The 20,339-nt window shown below is 48.1% G+C and overlaps 1 protein-coding gene and 1 pseudogene across 1 annotated transcript in view; one reads left to right on the top strand and one right to left on the bottom strand.

Annotated features, from left to right (window-relative positions):
- APBA2 (amyloid beta precursor protein binding family A member 2) overlaps positions 1-20,339 on the bottom strand; it is a 222,297-nt gene that overhangs the window by 56,801 nt on the left and 145,157 nt on the right. The window contains exon 3 of the mRNA XM_077122377.1: positions 9,550-10,546. Coding sequence (XP_076978492.1) covers positions 9,550-10,506 — 957 coding nt within the window. The 5' untranslated portion in view covers positions 10,507-10,546. The remainder of the gene's footprint in view (positions 1-9,549; positions 10,547-20,339) is intronic.
- The window catches only part of LOC143651467 (ubiquitin-ribosomal protein eS31 fusion protein pseudogene), a 76,471-nt pseudogene continuing 66,636 nt past the window's right edge, over positions 10,505-20,339 (top strand).

The following is a 20,339-nucleotide window of genomic DNA, read 5'->3' as shown; positions in this document are numbered from 1 at the left end:
AATGCAGCAAGAGGAGCCCTGATCCGCCATTGCTCTTGGTTCTGGAACAGGCTTTGAGGGCGGGTGAATGGTGGCATGATCACTCCCCAGCACTTATGTTTCTTAAAGTGGGTAACAAAGTGAATTTTATATACTTGGGGTCCAAGGAAGGAAAGAAGGAAGCAGGTATGGACCACAGCAAGGAAGAGCTTCTATTTTCAAGGAAGAGGAAAGAGAAAAGAGGAGGAGTGCCGAAAGGAGTCCAAAGGCAAGGGTGAGAGACCTTGGGACCAGCCTACATGATGACCAGGACAATAAAAATCCAGCAGGCCCAGAGGTGCCAGGAGTCAAGGCCAAGACCAGACACCTCCCAGGGGTCATCAAGGGCTGCTTTGAAGGGAAGGAGGAACCCAAAGATTAGATGGGCCATGATGCGGGGAGAGTGGGCTGCACCAGAAATCAGAGAGGTAGACAGGTCCCAGCAGCAGAATCAGAGGCCACCTGCCAGTGTCTGGACCAAAGCTGGCCATGAGCAAAGAGGGTTGGACCAAGGAGCCTGAGTGGAAACTGCATCACCCCCAACTCAGTCAAAGCCCAGCCCCAGTTTGCTGACCCTTATGGCTGGACTGCACCCAAAGTGAGACAGGGTGGGCAACAGCGGGCCAGACCCAAAGGATGTCAGCATGCACAGCCCACATGTGGTAAATGGCCCTTAAATGACACACAACCAGACCAGACCTAGCCATACGTTAGCTGATAACGTTGGAGGAGCCCAGCACTGAGCTCCTGGGAGCTTAGTTCTAAGTACCTTTCAGCTCCAATCACTGGGGGCCTTGGCTTGGCCTTAGGTGGAGAGAGACCAGCTAACTGCAGAATCCATTAACAGACCTGGGCTTAGCAGGTTTGGGGGGCACCCTAAACCCCGTCAAGTCCCATTCTGTCCCATGCCTTCTTTCTCGATGTTACTGCATGGTGGGTGGTTTTCCTGAGCTGCCCATGAGATGATCGGATATAGGCTTGGCAGTTATTCTTGGTTAGCTTCCTCTTACCCCTGGTCCTGGGCCTTTTTTAGGCACTCGTTAGCATTTTCTGTGATCTGAACGCTTTGGGGTGAAAACCTCGTGACTGCTATTGCCGCATTGTCACATCTTGGGCGAGCACGCCATGTGTGACATTACGTGTCTCTGAGTCTCGTGTTCGATGATTTGGTCTTTCTTCCTGAACAGAAGATGTTTCTAAAAATTCTTCCACAGAGCCCTGCACACTGCCTAGGGACTGTCATGTGACTCACCAATTGTGTCAGTCGCATATGTATAGAGCCCTGAGTCCATGTGAGTGCTGTGCAGGGGGCCACAGGGGGGGCCAAGAAGGGGAGCGGTGGACCCCTTGGGAGCCAGGAGCAGGCAATGCATGCTGGTCAACTTCCCTGCCTTTGATCTTGCACTCCACACTCTCGATTCCCTAAATTGGTGCTAGACACCCACCACTGGCAAATTAATGCAATTCAAGTCAATGTCATACCCACCTGGGGTGCATCCACTTGCTAGCACCTCCCATGTCCCTGCAGGTCCTGGTAGATGCTGCTGCCCATCCCCCTTCCACTCTCACATGGGTACCTCTGCTTGGGGTGACTCTGGTGGCCAGAGCTGACAGCTGCTTTCCCAGCAAGGTTCACCTTGCTGCATTTAGCCTTCTTGATGTCCTCTGCTCTCCACTTCTATGTCCCAATTCTTTCCTGCCTCCCCTCTTGTCCCTGATGGCGCTGGTGATCACCTTCTCGTTCCCATTCTAAACCCAGGCCATCTACCCTCCACTCGTTCTCTTTAGGGGCTCAAACAGCTCTCACCAACTCAGCCCCCTTTCCAGGCTGAGGACACTCCCACATCTCCATCTTCAGTCCCACCTCCTCATCCACCGCCCACTCAAGGAGGATCCAGAAGTTCTGGGTTTAATCCGCTGGGAAGCCTGCCTCCATCTCAGGTACTAGGTGGGTGCTTCTGCAAAGGGCTCAGCCCCACCTGAGTAAGAAGGGTCTCTTTATATGCTCATCATGCTCTAGAGCAAGTTTCTCAAATGCGTGGTAACGTTGTTTTGTCTTTATACCCTCGTGCCTGGTGCAGGGCTGGCACACACAGGCACCGATGCTTGTGGACTGAGAAGGGAATAAGCGAGCCGGAAGCTGAGGAAATAGGGGGCAGCCTGTGGGGAAGAAGACCTTGCATGGCTTCGAAAGAGGGCAGGCATGATGGATGGAAACTGGATGTTCCAGGCTAAGAGAGAGCACTGAGCTGCTTTGGGAATTAGCAAGAGGCGTGTTTTGCCTGGAACCAGCTGGTCTGCAGGAAAGGAGGGGAGCTGTGTGGGGTTCTAGGTTAACTTCCTGATAGAATCTGGGGGTGAGAAAAATCAGGATTGGCCCATGGTGGTAACTCCAAGGGTGATTTATCCCCAGGCAGCCCTTGGAGATACATGGGTGCTGCCCTGTCCACAGTTCAGGAACTTGGGAACGGAAAGGAACAGGGGATGACCCCCTCAAAAAAACAGAGCATGTTGGTATCCCTTCTCTCCCTGGAAATCCCCAAAGTGACAAGTGACAGGGAAGGGAGAGGACACATCTGGGGAGCCGTACCCTGCTCCACTCCTTACCCCTCCACCCCCATCCAGCTCGTCCCTGCACGCTCACCATCCTGGTCCCTCTCTTATCCTACCTCTTAATTTGCCCCCCTCCACACTCCATGTCATTCCTGGAGGCTGGATGCCTTCTTGCTCCTCTGTTGCCCTGGCCCTGGCCCTGTACCTTTGGACTTGAAAACTATCCTTGGCATTGTGGCCAGTGTCCCGTGCTCCTCCCCAGCAGCACACATTCCTCCAAAGTGGCACTCCTCCCTATGGCCCTAGCAGACAGGTAGCTGCCACCCCCTCTTCCAGATGAGAAACTGAGATGTCATGACATGCACAGGAAGGTTCTGGAGCCACGAGCTAGGGCAGCAAGGACGAGCCTGGGCTTTCTGCTCCAGGGTCTGTGCTCTTAACTGCTGCACTCTGCTCCATCTCCAGGAGTTGGGGTGGGGGAGTGCGCTCTTGATGACTGTCAGTGGCAGAGCTTTACATGGCTTTCCTGGATAATAAAAGCAGTGTTTTAGAGACCATGGCTTTAAGTAGATTTTGAAAGCACTATCAGCAATCCTGGATTCCTGCTAAATAAACTGCACCATGACAATAACAGCCATCTCTGGTGATATGTCATCAAGAGGCCTCATAAAAATCAAGCAAGGCCGCTGCACCAACTCAGCAAAGGGGCCCTAAGTCATTGAGTCCAGAAACTTGGGCAGGTCAGCTGAGGGGCTGACAATGCTGAGGCCTTGCCCGCCTGGATTTCATCTTCCAGGCTTGGTCCCAGAGTCAGTGAGGGTAGATGCAGCAGTCACCCCATCCCAGTGTCAGGAGGGAAGGATGTTTGGGAAGGGGTTCAACTGCAGAAAATACAGGCGCGCAGGAAGTGTGAGAAACCCTTTTGCATAAGGAGAGGGCTCTGACAGTCAGCTCGGGAGAAACGGGCCTGATGCCAGGGGTGGCACAGGAGTGGGGATGGTTGCAGAATCCAGAGGCAGCACCATAAGAAGGAAGAGGCCAGCTGTATTTCACTGAGGCCTGGAAGAAGGGCAAGGAGCCTCCTGTAATTGTGCCATGCTTCAGCACCCTCTGCAAAACCCTGTCCTCTATTACTGCCCGCCCGCTGGCTCCTTCATCCTCCAGCTCCATCCCACCTGTAGCCAGGTTTGGACAGACTTCTCCCTCCTGAGCACAGCACGAGGACCACAGGCCTCCTGCACACACCGTGTCCCTCGAACACCTTGAGGCCTCACCGTGCGCTGACAGAGTACACCCCAACCACCCCTCAATGCCCTTCTCTCAGCCTCTCTGGACCTGACAACCTCTTCTAAAAAGTGGGCTCTAATCTTTGTTTCCTGTGTTGCATAAAGGCTGAATGGGGCAGGTGTATGAGCCATTAGCCCTGAGCACATTCAGTGCCAACGCCCCAACTGGGCAGGCTGGGCATCTAGCACCCCTCTCCCTATTTGGTGTCACCATTCCTACTTTATTCTCAAAGTCTTCTGCAGAGCAGATCTCCACTAAATGCAAATCACAGCAAAATCATCTCTACAATAAGCAGTGATAAACAATTTTATGTATGATGTGACCTTGGGGCCATTTACCACACTACACGTTTAACTGTTGCATTAAGTGGGCTAAGATGCATCGATTTTTCTCTTTTCAATTCTCAGAGGGCTCTTTCTATATGACACACTGGCTGGGCTGACAATAAACAGAAACCATGAAAGCCCCAAGTAATGAGAGCATGCATCTGATGTGCCAAGTCCCGAGGTGTGGGGCTGCCCCACACAGTTGTCATGTATATATAAGACCCCTTGGACTCAGTGATCACAGAAGTCCTGGCCTGAGCCCAGCCCATACAGGGAACAGAACAGCAGAGGCAAGAGATCTTCAGTGTCCGAAGAAATAAGTCTCCATTGGGGGAACTGCAGGCCGAGAGCAGACTTTTCCAGAGGGCCTTATCGAGTGATATGTGCCGCAAGTAACAGACCAGCTTTTGCCAAAACATAGTCTTCATGGTCCCTACTGCTCAGACAGAAATCACCAGAGAACTGCAGAAACCTTATGTCCACAACCCAACGAATGGAAGCAACACCACTGATTTATATATTTAAATGTGGGAGGGTGCACGCGTAGTTCAGTGGTTAGCCTGTCCACCTTTCATGCTGGAGACCTGGGTTCAATTCCCAGACCTTGCACCCACCCAAAAAATTTAAAAATCCCATGAATGTGGTTAAAAGGGAAAAATTTAGGTTTTATATATATATATACATACATATGTATTTTTTTAGGTTTTTATAAACCATAGGACTGCACAATGCAGTCGACCTTAATGTAAGCTATGGGTTATAGTCAATAGCACAATAATAATAATAACATTCTTTCATCAATTATAACAAAGTTACCATACTAATGCAAAGTGTTAATAACAGGGAAAACTGTGGGGGAGAGGGGTTTATGGGCATTCAGTATTTTCTGCATGATTTTTCTGTAAACCTACAACTTCTCGAAGAAAATGCACAAATACATAAATATAAAGAGAGACAAACAAAAAAGCCTACGATTCTGGGCTATACCACAGGCCAAACGGAACCAGGGTCCCTGGTGCTGGACATGTGTGTTCTTACTCTGCCCCCAGGGGGCGCAGATGAGCAGGCTCCTCCATCCTCCACACACACACACACACACACACACACACACACACACACACACACACACACAAGCGAAAGGAAGGCTTCAGGCCAGGCTGGGGCCAGAGCCAGAGCCGGGGGAGGGGCTCCTTCCTCCACACCCACCACCTCACCATCAACGACACTGGATTACAGCAGTAAATGGGAAGACGCCAACTCTACCAAGTTATTTCATACAAGGCTGGTTCATCAACACAACTCATGTATCTTTTAAATATTGCATATTAAAAAAATCAATATTTCATACCAACAAAGCCCAATAATATATATTTTCACATGCCACGTGAAAAGTCACTGCTTTATTGATTCATGCTATGAACTGAGCCTCTCTTGAAGTTAGGAGGTAGTAGTGCAAGAGTCTGGGACAATTTACAGATGGGCTCTCTGGTCACCTCCCTGGCCCTGTGACACAGTCACACAGATAATGGAGTCTTTCAAGCCATCTTTGTACCAGGTAAATACATAACAGCGTACAAGAGACCATCAGTATCCAGGAGAGACCCTGCCTAACTCACCACTGCCAATGCATTCATTAGTGGCAGATTCAAACACACGGAGCAACTGTCCGCCACTGGTAAGCTGTGTAACCACAGGCAAGGTACTTCTTTCTCCCTTGCAAGTCTCAACCTCCTCATCTGTAAAGTGGAAATAATTATAAGCCCTTTCTCTTGGATGACTCTAGGCTTAACTGAGATGATACAGTTTGGTGCTGGAATCATCTTGGAATTGAGCCACAAAGCGAGGGGTTAGCAAGCGTTAGGGCTCTGGCTGTCTGTTCTCTGGGATGTGAGATTTCAGGTGGTCTTTTCCCGAGAGGCCCTTCATGGAGAAAAAGGTTTGCTGGCCAACGGTTTTTGGGAAACATTAGCCAAGCGAGTTTGGAAGTCTCTGGGCTGCAGTGAGTTGGAAACTTTAATCACAGAGTGGGCCTCTGAGAAAAGGAAAGGTTTGCATCAAAGTTTCTCAAACTCATTTGTCACCCAATTACTTCGTTTACAGAACAGCTAGACTGTAGCGACGCCCTCTGCAAAGCTCACCTACCCCTTGGCTGGGAAGAAGGACCCATCCAATTAAATCCTTCTGTACCCAAAGGAAGTGGAAGGGTGACAGATTAGACATCAACATCTTAAAAATGCTGCAGAGACAGTGAAAATAATATGCCCAAAACACCAAAGAAAACATCTGCTGCAAAGAGTAACATCTATAGTGCATAAAGTATTCCTATGATGCGTAAAGCATAAAGACCCAAAAGATAAAAGGCAGGAATCAAACATTCATAGAAGAGGAGACACAACTAGGCAAGATAATGTTGGGAAAATGCCTAATGCATGGGAATTATCCTAAACCGATAAACCAAGAGAAATAAAGCATGGGTTTGCACAAAGATGTCCATGGCAGCATTATATATAGGAGAAAGTGCCACCTGTATGCTCAATGGCAGGGCATGCAAATAAATTACGACGTGTTGCCCTTAAGACATATTACAACACCAACAAAAATAATCATGGGAATTACATGCCAACGTGGAGAACTTTCATACTATGCCATATTTTAAGAGCCAAACAACAAAATTATACCTGAGCTATGATGGCAGCTACATAATTTATTTATGCGTGATGCTACAGTCTGAAAAGGCACATGAAAAAATGTTCATCTGTTTGGGCGGTAGGGACCACAAAGACTACATTTTTCATATTCCCACTTCAAACATTATTGTCATGCTGCTGTCCATGCAATGACTAATTAAAATGCTGTTTAGTATTCTGAGAAATATCCATGATATAATTGTTCACACTTCAAATGAGCAGAAGAGAATAGGTAGATGCTATGCAAGCTTTCCTCTGTCTGCAGTTTTTTACAGCATCACTTCTCAAACTTGAATGTGGAATCTTGTTTCCCTGAAGATTCTTATTTGGTAGCTCTGGGCTGGAGCCTGAGATTCTAGCCAGCACCCAGGCATGCCAAAGCTGCTGGCCCATGAACCACACTTTAAATAGTGAAGAGTCTAAAGCACCTAAGTGGCCAGCTCTGCCCACTTCTCCTTTCATATATATACTTTTTAAAGCATCTGCAGACTTAACAGGTACAGCTACAACTATGGTGTCAGCGTCAGGGAAAGAAAAGGCAGATGTGACACTCCTGCTCTTTTGCACGTTTTGGGGCCGGGGTGTAGGAGGGATGCCTTCCCTGGAGACGTGTGCACATGCATTGCCTAAGGCCAGCTTTTGCGTGGCTCCTGACACACACAGTGTGGCTGTCCCAGAGGGGAGAACAACATTCCCTTTTGGAAAGCAGTAGATTGTGATTTTAAACAGAGAATCATCAAATTTCCCCTGGGTACTTCCATCTTCACACTATCTTCCTTTCAAGTTGATTTCTAAGGCCAATGGCTCCTTTGGGTGAAATATCAAAGAATTCCTCATCTGGAATGGGCTTCTTGGCTCTACAGAATATGAAGACCCAGCCCACAGCCCCCCAGCAACAGGAGGGGCTCCCAGGCCCCTTGCCCTAAGGAGAAGAGAGCTCATCAGCTGTCTTCATTAGGGGTCTTGCATTAGCGCTGGGAACTGCTAGGAACAGCCCTTGATAGAATTAACTTGGGAGGGAAGGAAGGAAGAAACACCTAACACAAACAAACACAAAAGCTCTGTAATGATTAACCAGCTAAACTGAACATTTCCAGTGGATATACTGTCTGGGGAGGGAAACTACCCGTTTTTTTCCTTCAAAGCTTCTTTCCTGAAGAACAGACCTCCTCCTGGCTTCTCAAATACTGGGACTCCCCCACCTCCTCTTGTCCATTCAAATTGTCACTACTCCCCAGTCCCCCCATTCATTCCCTGGGGCCTCCATCTGTGCAAAGGCCCAGAGTCTTTCCTGTAAATTAGAGTCTGGTTTGAGCTAAGCAAGAAAAGAGCAAAACATAATAAGGTCTTGTGCTCCCCCACTGAGCTCTAAAGATAATTTTCTTTCCGCGAGAATTTTGTCAAAGGAATGATTTGTGCCAACAAGGAGCCATGGCTGGCTCTGGGCAGCCCACCTCCATCCCTGCAGTGCCGTCCCCAACACCAAAGGCTGAGGAGCCACTGCACTTTGGGAGAAAGCCCAGACCCACGGCTGGAGCCCGCCTGTGCCCTGGGGCGAGCCCCCCCCAACATTCCCTGATGCCACAGCAGTTTCTTTACACCCCAGAGCCCCCCGTGGATTCAGAATTGCTGCGGGCGACAGAACCACCACCAGGCTGAAGTCTCCTTGTGCTTAATCATCTTTCAAAGGAACAAACCAAAGCTTCTCAAAATGCACAGCAGGGCCAGAAAGCTAACAGCGAGTCATGGGATTTACGTTCCAGGCCCAAGCGCTCACTACGTCTACTTTTTCCAATTCACAGGCTTTTGCAGGAGAAGATGATATTAATTAACGGCTTTCAAAAAATCACATAGAAGTTCGCTCTCATTTGTTTACAGTTTTGGCCAAAGACAAGTCCCTTGCACATCTTTATCTGTATAATCATATTGGGTTTGTTTGTTTGTTGTTGTTATCATTTTAGAAGGCAGCTTTTAAAGTATGTTTATTAGAATGTGCAAGGACTTTTGCTTATAATTAAAGGAAAATACAGCTAGGTTGAAATCCACTGGCCTCATTAGCCTACATCTCTTCTCCACAATTTGGGAGTTTGGGTCTCTTTTCAAAACAGACATTGGCAGCTAGGTTTGTCCGCCAGGTCCAGGTCCCTAGGCTTCCCCAGGAGCGTCTCCTGGATGCAATGGCTCCTGCAAGGTGTGCTCAGCCCGATGGTCCCAACCACTGGGGTACCCCATGGCCAGCCAGGCCGGTATCCATCCCGATGTCCTGAATAAACCACTGGGTGCGGGGTTGGGGGGAAGGCTGGTCACCCTGAACAAACCCACCATTATCAGGTGCAGTGGGGCACATACATACAGGATCTCTTCTTTGGGGTGGGGTGGGTCTACCTGAAAGCACCCTCAAAAGGCTTCCCCTGGTGTTTACTGATGAAGCCAAGGGGTGAGGTGAAGAATATCCAAGCAACAGACCCCATAGCAGTGGAAGACGTCTGGGCCACAGGCCCAAGGAATCGAGCCAGTGAAGGACTGACCACAGGACATGCAGGGCCATAAGGCAACGCCCCCCCCCACCACGGGCCTCCCCCACCCATCACCTGCGTTGCCTCAACTTGGACACCAGAAGGTCCTCTGCTCTCTGGGCCCCTCTGCCCCCTTCCCTGGGGACTGCTGCCGCCACCTACCTGCTCCTGCGGCCACTTTGGCCTCTCCTCTGGCGTCCTGGACTTCACCTTGCAGCCTCTCTGGGGGTCCCCCGGGTGCTTGGCCTCGGGAGGGAGGTTCAGTGACTTGGGCCTGCCTTCATGCCTGCTGGGGTCGAGGCTGCCCTCCTCAGGCAGGCAGGCTTCAGGTGAGTCCCCGGGCCCCGGCTCGGGCCCCTCGGGGCGTGCGTGCTCGGGGCTGGCCTCGCCGGCGCTGGTGATGCTGCTGGTGCTCAAGCTCATCTTGATCTCAGCCACGATCTGGTCGATGTCCTCCTCCGGGTCCTCGGGGTCCCCGTCCCCGCGCCGCCGGCGATAGGGCGAGGCGCCGGCCGCGTTGCCGTTGGCCTCTGCAGGGTAGTAGTCCTGGTAGGCCTCCTCGCCGGGGCAGTAGAGGACCCCTTCCTCCGGAGCGGGGGCCTCCAGGGCGGGAGCCTCGTCTTCCGGGATGTGGAGGGGCCCGTCCGGGTAGTCCTGGCTGCCCTCGGCCGCGTGCAGGCCCCTGGGCTCCGGCCACTCCTCCACCGCCTCCTGGCACTCGTCGGTCTCCAGGTGGCGCCCGCCGTGCGCCAGGTACTGCTCCCCGTGGCAGCCCACGCCCTCCAGGTAGCTGTCATCCTCGGGGCAGTAGCGGATGTAGTAGGTGATGCCTTCCTCCTCCTCGGGCAGGCCTTCGTCGTAGTCCTCCTCCTCGGAGGTGTTGTTCACGTAGTCGGAGCTGGAGTCCCCGTCCGGGCTGTGGTCGGTGCCCTCGGGCTCCGGGGGGACGGGGCTCTCGGGGCGCAAGGCGGCCAGCTCCAGGCCCGCGGGGACGTACTCCTCCAGTGGCAGCTCGGCGTCCTCGCCCTCGGGCGCCTGGCCGCGCTGCGACGTGGGGCCCGGCCTGGCCCTGGGGTCCAGCATGCTGCTCACCACGCCCGCACGCTTCCGGCTGGCCATGGCGGGCGCTTACTCGGCCATCGTCCCCGGGAGGCAGCGGCTGCGAGGAGCAACGGTGAGAAAGAACAGGGTCAGGATACGTCGGAAGCACAGACAACCCGGGAGCGGGGGGCTCAGCCGCGCCCCACAGCCCGGCCACACCCCCCCTCCAAAATCCTGCTAGCGCACGCGTGTTCAGATCATCTAGTACCCCCTCCCCAGCTGACTCGTCTTTCGCCAACAGCGTGGGCCCAGGCTAGAGAGAGGCGAGGACCCCAAGAGCCAGAGGCAAAGGGCTACTGGGGAGCCCAAATGGTCATAAAGTCAGGTTATTGACTTTCAGACACAAAAAGGAGAAGCTTTCGTTTAGAAGATGTAAAGAAAGACGTATCATGGGGCCTACATTGGATTTTCCAACTCTATACTGCTTCTCCTCTGAGACTATCTCAAGTTCTCCCTCCTCTTCAAGGCTGCCCCCACCTCCCCAGGGCAGGGTGCTCTGTCCCTCCTCCTGGCTCCGAATCGAACAGCCTTCACTGGGTGACCACTGTTTGGCAGGAATGATCTAAGGTGAGCAAAGCTGCACAGAAGTTAAGCACAAGTCTCCAGCCTCCAAGGAAGTCGGATGGGTCAAAGGCAGAAAAGGGGAGAAGATGTCAGCCTGGCCAAGGGGAAAGAGGGACAAAAAAGAAGGTGCAAAAAAGGATGCAGCTGCAGCTTGTGAGATGTTTAGACCACCAGCCACCACAAAGCTTCTGTGGGGGCAGGCGGGGAAGTTTTGTTCCCCCCTGCTTGGCGCTGTAAGCTTGGTCCTACAACCATGCAGAATTGATGGGGGAATTTTCAGCAGGCACATGCCAGGGTGGGAAGTCTCTTCTAGCCCCATCCTCGGCATGGAGGAGAGGGGGTTGGCGGAGAAGGCGGGAGGAGGCAGGAGAAACGCTGAAAGGGCTATTCCAGTCCCCCTGGGGAAAGCGAGGGACTCAAAATCAATTGAAAGGCATAAGGGGACTTTGAAAGTTTGGTTAGTGTTCTCTCCCTTCGGCTGAGTGGTTGCAGAGTGTTAGTTCTATGCTTGAAATTGTACTTATACATTGCACATACCTTTTTGTCTGTATTATATAGTTTATTTGAAAAAAAAAAAAAGGGAGTCATTATTTTTAAAAATGTATCCCACTAGTCCAGTTAAGGAATGAGAGCTTAAAGTAAAACAGTGGAAATATTCCAGGGGAAGTGACGGGATGAACAGAATCGATGCTTTGCCAGGTCTGGAGATGGCCTTGGGTAGAAAGTGAAAAGGGGGAATTACTGGTAATTTCCAGGGCTCTGAACTGGCCTTGTTTTACACTCTCTCTCTTCAATCTTGTCTCCCCAAGGAGATCATAAGCTAAAGGCTTTTTTGTGTTCTGCATCTCCAGAACACCCAGCACGGTCCCCAAAACACATGGATCATGGTGACCAGATGGTCACATTAGGAATATTCCCAAAAGAAGTGAGAAAGAAATGATTATTGCTTCCAGATCAGGCACACACACTGTGCGAGTATAACTCTAAATGAGCCCCAGGCTTCCAGCGTGTAGATTCGCTCCCAGACAGCTGGCCATCGCCAGGGGGGGCGCTGACTCTGCAGGTCCATGAGGGGACCTGGAGTGAGCATGGATGTGGAGTAATGAATGCTGAAAGAGCCACAGACACTTCCTCCAAAAGCGTCCCACGCCAGGAAAACTGTCCCTGAGAAGGACCATGCAGGGTCTAGAAGTCCTCACGTAGTCGCCCCTCCCCAAATTCCAAAACTGGCTATACAGTTCCAGAGATGTGTGCCCAGGAAAAAAGCAAGGCTGTCCCTAAGCCATCAAGCACGTGCCAAGAATACCGAGCACCCACACGGACGATTCTGATCTGACAAGAGGTTTTTCCCATGCACAGAGGATGCCCAACCACAGAGAGGTACCTGCTGTGAGAGCGATATGAAAAAATCAACAAACACAAGTATTTTGTATACAATCTCCTATAACAGCACACCCCAAAAGGATCCCTCAAAACTGTGTGCTGAACACAATGGCTAACTCACAGCCTGATTCCGACCCTTGAGTATAAGGCCAAATGCTCATGGCGGCACTCGCTCATGAGCACACACCTCTATTTCTTGGGGAGCGGCACCATCTTTACACATCTCCTCACCTCCCCAGGCCAGAGCCCAGGCATGGTATCCTGTAGGTATTTGCATCCTTGCTGAAAGAACAAACTACATGGTAACTCATAGTACCTTAACCTCAAATTTTATGTCCTTTTAGGGATAAAATCTGTTTGTGTGAAAAGATGCCTGTATGCCCAAGCCCATATAAAATACCCTCTTGGCCAATATCAGACCAAGGACTAAAGTAGACACGTTACAGTAACATGGAACACTCCCCGATCCCATTAATAAATTATCCAAGTGTTTACAAACTGCAACACTGACGTGGTATTCTAGAACTAGGACAGAACCAGGAATTTATATTCAACCTGGGTTTCCTGTTCTCTCCTGAAGACTTCGAACAACTTCAGAATAATTATTCCAGAGGTATAATACTACCACCAACTCTCTAATTTGGACAATAATTACTTATCACTCACCACTGCTTCCCAATACCTATGTATTTCTTTTTCTTGAAGCATTTTTCTGTGATTTCATTTTCATCTCATTAGAATCATTTCTAGAGTTATATTTTTAGGCAAGAGTTAGCCCCTTTGTATCTGTAGAATGGCTTCTGCCCTCACATAGAAGGATTTCTTAGTTGGGTATAATATTCTAGAATTGCATCCTTACTTGCAATGGTCTGCAAATGCTGTTATGTTATCTTCCAGCTTACAGAAATGTACCTGAGCCATTTACTACTAATCTGATTCTTTTTATTTTGGTACAAAATCCATTCCTTCAGCCTGGACACTTGTGAAGTTTTTCTCTTCACCCTTTGTATTCAGAAATGCCATTAGGGTCTGTCTGGATGAGTGTTAGGGATGAAATCACTTCCCTGACAATGACATGTTCAAGTCCTAAGCCCTGGTCCCATTTGGAAACAGGATCTTCAAAGATGTTATTAGTTAAGAGGAGGCCAAACTGAATCAGGGGAACCTCAAGCCAGTAGGACTGGAGTCCCTGTAAGCAGAGGAAACATGGACACAGTAGGAGACAGATGGAGAAAGTGATGGCCTGTGATGGAGGCGGAGCTGAGTTATAGGTTGCCTGCAGTCCATCACCAGAACGTTACAGACTTCGGAGAAAGCAGGGCGTTGCCAACACTTAGGGGTTGGACTTGTAGCCTCCACAACTGTCAGATGATAAACTCCTGCTGTGTAAGGCAACCAGTCTGTGTATCTGCTATAGCAGACTTTGCAAACTGAGACTGTATCTTAACAGTATCTTAAAATTAATTCTACCTGGGATTCAGTTGGTGAGATTTTTTCACATCAAGCCTTACATCATCCTTCAGCTAAAGGAAGCTTCCCCCTATTTCTTATTTTTACTTCTCTCTCTCGTACATCCTTTCACTCCTTCTAGAATGTGCCTGGGATCTTTCCTCCGAATCACTGAACTGTTACACCCATAATGCCCATTGCATTGCAGTTTTTCAGTGTAGTATCAACTAGTCCCCTTATAGGACCTTCTAAAAACACTAATTCAGTTTTCACCAGGGACATTGGCTTGTGACCTGTCTTTGCTCCTTTTGAAGACAAAAGGACGCCTAAATACGCGTGCAGATCTCTCAGGGACTGACGGGTTGTCAGAGAGTAGGAGACACCGTGTGAGATTATCTTCTGGCAAGCTGGCAGCAGGTGGGTTGGTCATCTGGGACTTCACTATTGAGGTATGAGGTCGGAGGTTCCTGTTTTCCAGGTGTTGGGAGAGGAGGGCTGGCCTCAGCCAGAGCTGCCCGCTTCAAAGGAAATGGTCTGCTCCTTCTGAGCCACAGAAAATGAGTGCTCCCCCAGAAGCAGCCTGGGTCTGTAAGCTGCACCCCAACCCCAGCTCCATGAGTTCCAGACATCTCATCCCAGCCCCTACAGCAGCCAAACATTTTCTCTCAAAGCAAGTAGCCCTGGCCACCCTCTGAAATCCTCTATTCTTTACATTTAAATATTTGACCCATCTGAAAAGCATATGCATATAAGAGGGGGATTAACTTAGTTTTCTTCCAGCATTGTTAGCACAGTGGTTCCCAAACTTTGCTGCACATTAGAATCATCTGGGAGTTTTAAAAACTCCTGACACTAATGTCTCACCTCATACCCAGTGAAAGGCCAATGCCTGCCTTGGGAGCCAGGCAGCAGTGTTTGTGCAAGTTTCCCAAAGTGTTTCCAATGTGCAGCAAAGTTTGGGAACCACTACTTCACCCAGGTATCCCAATATCTTTTTCTGAATGAAGCATTTGTTTTTGCGTGACATACGGTTGACCTAAAAAGTTCAGTGTCCTGGGAAATCCATCAGTCCCAGGCAAACCAGGATGACTCGTCCCTCTATGTGTCATAAACTAAATTATTACACAAACTTAAGGATGCTTTGGACTTTCAACTCTATACCATTTCTATCTGAATGAAGCATTTGTTTTTGCATGACATACGGTTGACCTAAAAAGTTCAGTGTCCTGGGAAATCCATCAGTCCCAGGCAAACCAGGATGACTAGTCCCTCTATGTGTCATAAACTAAATTATTACACAAACTTAAGTATGCTTTGGACTTTCAACTCTATACCATTTCTACCTGTCCAGCAACAGTACTATGCAATTTCAAATACTATGATTTTCACATGTACGTAAATATTTGATAAGGCAAGTTGCTCTCATTATTCTCATTTTTTGGATCTTTCTCAGCTACTTTTACATGTGTATTCTTCCAAATTAATTTAAGAATTATTGAGCCGAAGTTCTCCCAATAGGGCACTGAGATTGTGAGTTATAAGTTAACTTAGGGAAAAGTTTCATATTTACAACACTGGGTCTTTTTCACCAAGAAGTATGGTGAAAGCTCCCCCATTCATTCAGTCTTAAATGTCTTTCAACAGGTGTATAGTTTTCTTCATAGCCGTAGACATCTCATTTTAAATTTATTCTTAGATAGGTCATTTTGTATGTATCTGTTGGGAATGGATTTTTTCTTCCATTATATATCTACCTGGTTATTGTTGGGATATAAGAAAAGATGTAGCTGATATTGTAAAAGTCCATCTTACTAAACTATTTTTGAATTCTAATGGTTTTCGGTTGGTAATAATACCACCTTTAAACTATCATCATTTAGCTTCTACTTTCTAGTACTTCATCTTCTTGTTTTTGTCTTGTCTGGCTGCACTTGCCCTGCACTTCCTTATACGGTTAAATAACAGTGATACTAAGAGGTATCCTTGACTTATTCCTAACTTTTTCACAAGGGCTGGGGCTAGGAAGAGGCCAGAGCATGTGCAACATTTAATGGGTACAAAATTTCAGGAATCAAGTAAATAATGGTTTAATTCAATATTTCAAATCCTCAATGAGTGAAATATCAAAATATTACATAAAGACAGGATGAGTGGTATTGATTTTTTTCTTTTGCCCTGGGCTTCAATATGGCTTAGCAGGGTGCAGTTAACAATCTTGTTTATATAAGTTATCCCCCTAAATGCAACACTGGGTGTTGGCTAAAGACAGCTCTGATCCAGGTTTGACTGCACAGACCCTCTGATCCTCTTCTTTTCCCACAAACACAAAAGGAAAGCGACCCACAGCAGGCTGCAGGAAGGAAGATACTGTCCAGGAGCCTCTGCAGAACTACTCGTTACCTGCAGTAGCACTTTGGGTATGACAGGAAGAGCCCTCCTGTTAGAGATGAAGGCAGAAAGGGCTTGCTTCAATTCAGACCCATTTACTCTGAGGTATGGGGATGACATATTTCATGGGGTCACCCCCCTCCCCCAACTTTCCCACCTTTGGGAATTGGAAATGATACCACCTGCCTGTAGGGCTCCGAACTGGGTGAAATAGAAGAGTAACCAAGGCAGGCCTCAACTCCTTCAATGTTTTGTTTTGTTTCTTTTTGTTTTGTTTTTTGCATGGGCAGGCACTGGGAATCGAACCGGGTCACCAGCATGGCAGGTGAGAATTCTGCCACTGAGCCACTCCATCAATGTTTTTTGTTTTGTTTTTTCAGGTTGTATTTTTTACAGGGAGTTAAGGGCAGTTTTAAATAAAGTTTTAAGTGTGGCAGGGTGGGGGTGGGGGGACCTGATCACATGTCTGTCTTAGAAAGGAACTCTGCCACGGTAGGTGGATGGGAGAGCCTCTATTGAGCGATGCTGACAGTGGCTGTGAACACAGCAGGCATCTTTGCGCTGGGATGTCACTAGATCCAGGTGGGATGGCAGGATGGGGAGAGCTCCTTGCGCAAAGCCAACTTTTCATGAGACTCCCCCCACCTCAGTAGTCTGCTCACTCTGGCGAGCACAAGACCAAGTCAGAGAGTGTGCAAATTTAGGGGCCGAGATCCCCAGTCTGTGGGCCCAAGATCAAGCCTGGAGCTGTATGTGGTTCTGATGCCGGAGGCCCCAGAGTGGCACTTGAGAACTCGGCCCTAAATCAAAGCTGACGGGTCTCTGGCTACTTGCAACTTTCCACTGCCTAGAGAATAGATTCAACTTCCTTGCCAAGAAATACAACGCTGTTCCCTGGACATTCCAGGTGGGTAGGGGACTCCCGCTACTTGCTATTTCTTCAACAGCCTCCTCTTTGGTAGCAACACCTACCTGCCAGCAGGGGTAAAGAAGACATTGGGGGATGGGGGAGGTTGGGGTAGGTGACCTGGCAGGAAGCACAGGGGCTGTTCAGATACCAACAGACACTTAGAGGGACCAGAGTGGTGGGGTGGAGGCAAGAAAGAAATGTAGGTGGACTGAAATGGTTCTTTCAAGAAAAGCACACAGTTCTACTAAATTGATCATTTCCTATTTAGTTCAATAAACATGCATTTGAAAGAGCCTACTCCTCCAAGGCATTTGTTAACATATTACCCTGTATTCAATGACTTTGCAGCCCAGTGATAAAGGATTCTATTTACAACATGCCTGAAGTGCCAGCACCCAAATCCCACCTGCTCAGGATGCAAAGATCCACAAACTCCCATGCAACCATCTCACAGAAAGGTCTGTAATTGCTTCAAGCACATCTCCTTCTGCGCGCCCAGGTGTTAGGAGGGTAAACAGTTGCCCTGTGGGAAGGCAGGAAGAGATTCACTCCCTGCTTAGGGAGCCAGCACCTGAGATGTGAATAATCTAGCGCATCATTTGTTTCACTGATAGGGGCAGCTTTTTGTGTTCAGGAGGTAACTACTTCTGAAAGCACATGGTTTCCCAGGGAAAAGGATTACAATCTGCTTTGCTTTTTTTTTTTTTTTTTGTATGCTGTATGGCGGGGGTCACATTTCATTCTTTTTCCATGTGAGTATCCTATTATTGCAGCACTATTTGTTGAATTTTTGTTTGTTTTTTCTTTCTTTGTTTGCTTGTTTGTTTTGTTTTGGGGAAGTACATGGACCGGGAGTAGAATCCAAGTCTCCTGCATGGCAGGTGAGAATTCTACCACTGAATTACCCCTGCACCCCACTGTGTATTTTTATAATAGGGGACATGGGGGAGAATGGAAGGTCACCCATAGCTGCCCCAACCCCCACTCCCAGAGAGCCACTGTTTCATGCTAAATTTCTTTCCAGTCTCTTTTTTATTTTTTTTCTATGCATCCTTTCACATAGCTGGCACCTTACTACAAACTCAGTGCCATGTTTTTCTCTTTTCTCTTAAGATCATATGAGTGGTACTCGCCATAAGTACCATTATTTAAAAGCCACGTAATATTTCCTGACATGAACAGATATCATCTATTCCCCTATTGAACATAAGGGCTGTGTCCTACGTTTTTTATTAATAAATAATGCCCCAAAGATGTACTGCAGGCCTCCCACCCCCCCACCTCCCTTCCTCCAGCTTTATCCAGGACCTTTTAAAACCTATGCGGTGACAATCTCAGGGTCAGGCCCTCGGACAGGTACAGCCAGTAGAGAATCTCTGGTCCCGGAGGTGGGGGCGGGAGACTTTCCATCACAGAGTATGCCACCAACCTCCTGAGGTTCCCTTTTCCTGATTAATCACATTAAGGATAAATCCTTCACAGCAGACCATCTGGAAAGCAATTCAAATGTTCAGGAGAAACATGACTACCTGGTTTACACATCCAAGAAAATGAGGCCCTGTATCCAGACTCAATTAAATCTCTAACAACCCGGAAATCAATAGAAAATGCAGTCCCTGACACGGCATACATCACTTTTTCCCTGAAACATCCTAATGAGATGTGGGAAATAAAGGCTCATTGTCAACCATAAAGGGCTCCAGTGTCCTTTCTCTAAACCACATTTTGCTTTTGCCTTGAAAAAATGGCATTACCCAGCTCTTAGAAGATACAGTAGACCAAAGATTAAAAAAAAAATAGCTAGTCACTGTCTGCAATTACAAGTTGGGTGAATAGCATATCCCACAAATGAGATGTGGGCTCAGCCAAATAGTTGCTGTCACCATCTCAGTTCCCAGTTTGGTCTCCTGCATTAAAAAAAGATAATATCCTTTTGTTCTTTTCAAATATAATTTTGTTTTTGATTATACACAACGCAGGTGAAAGAGTCCTGGAGTACACCTACATAATCAACATTCCGGAGAGAAGTCACTGGGCAAGTCTCTTGCTTCAAGATTGCAGACCAACACAAGCTCTGAAGAGGGGTTAACAAATTAATCTGCTGGAAACAGGGCTGCTGTCCCCCACTGTCCCACAAGACCCTAGAGTCTAGCTTAGGTTCTAAGACTCACAGAGGGAATGCTCTTCTCTTTGAAAACTGGCCATACAATGGACAAAAATCTTACCCACAACTGAAGCCTCCAATAACTGGATCCTAGATAATGAATGTTAGCACCTCCACAAGACTGACAATTAAGTGGCGATTAATATGATATTTACAAAGAGCTTATCTTAAAAAATGCTTTGGTACAATTTATTCACAACAAACAAACAGATAAAAAGGAGAAACTTAAGAGACACATTAGACTATTAGCAAGGGTTGCCTTTGAGTGATGAACAATGGTTTATTTCCCTCCTTCCTTCATTTCTGAATATGCTACTTCTAGAGACAAAATATAAAAAGAGAAATGTCATGGAGTAAAGGGCTTCTGCAGCCAAGAGGGGCCTCTGGGAGCTACATCTAGTGGGTGACATTCCTGCTCCTCCTCCCGTCTCCCCCCTCACCGTGTCCCCAACCAGGAAGAGGTCCTGGGGCAGGGGACTGATTTGTTCTGTCTGGACATATGCTGGTTTCTGTCCCACCACATCCTCAGCTCAGAATAAGCAAAGGGGAATGATCCCCTGCTTAAATATAATTGAAAACAGCAAGGTGCATGGATGGTTCAGTGGTAGAATGCTCACCTTCCATGCAGGAGACCCAGGTTTGATTCCCAGACCATACACCTAAATAACAACAACAAAAAAAAACTGCAACCTGCCCTTCATCAGTAGCAAATTCTCCAGACACCGATATTTTCAGCATCCCACAATGTAATCTACACATGAATCCAGAGTTAGTGCCATAATTGACAAGAATGTGGTAAATGGGTGTATTTCTGGGCTGGCAGATATTTCACTGGTTCTTAGGGGTTACCCCTGGGAAGAAATTTTAATTCTCACCCACAGTAACTTCTGGAAATAGTGGTAGCTTATCAAAATCAATCACAGTTCCTGCATGCTTTTAGAGGAAAAACAAAGGTCTAGAAAAGAAGGCAATTTTAAAAAACACATGACATAA

This window comes from Tamandua tetradactyla, chromosome 12 (genome assembly GCF_023851605.1).
Source record: "Tamandua tetradactyla isolate mTamTet1 chromosome 12, mTamTet1.pri, whole genome shotgun sequence".
NCBI lineage: Eukaryota > Metazoa > Chordata > Mammalia > Pilosa > Myrmecophagidae > Tamandua > Tamandua tetradactyla.
Note: the sequence above shows the minus strand (reverse complement) of the source record. Positions and strands in the feature narration are given on the sequence as shown.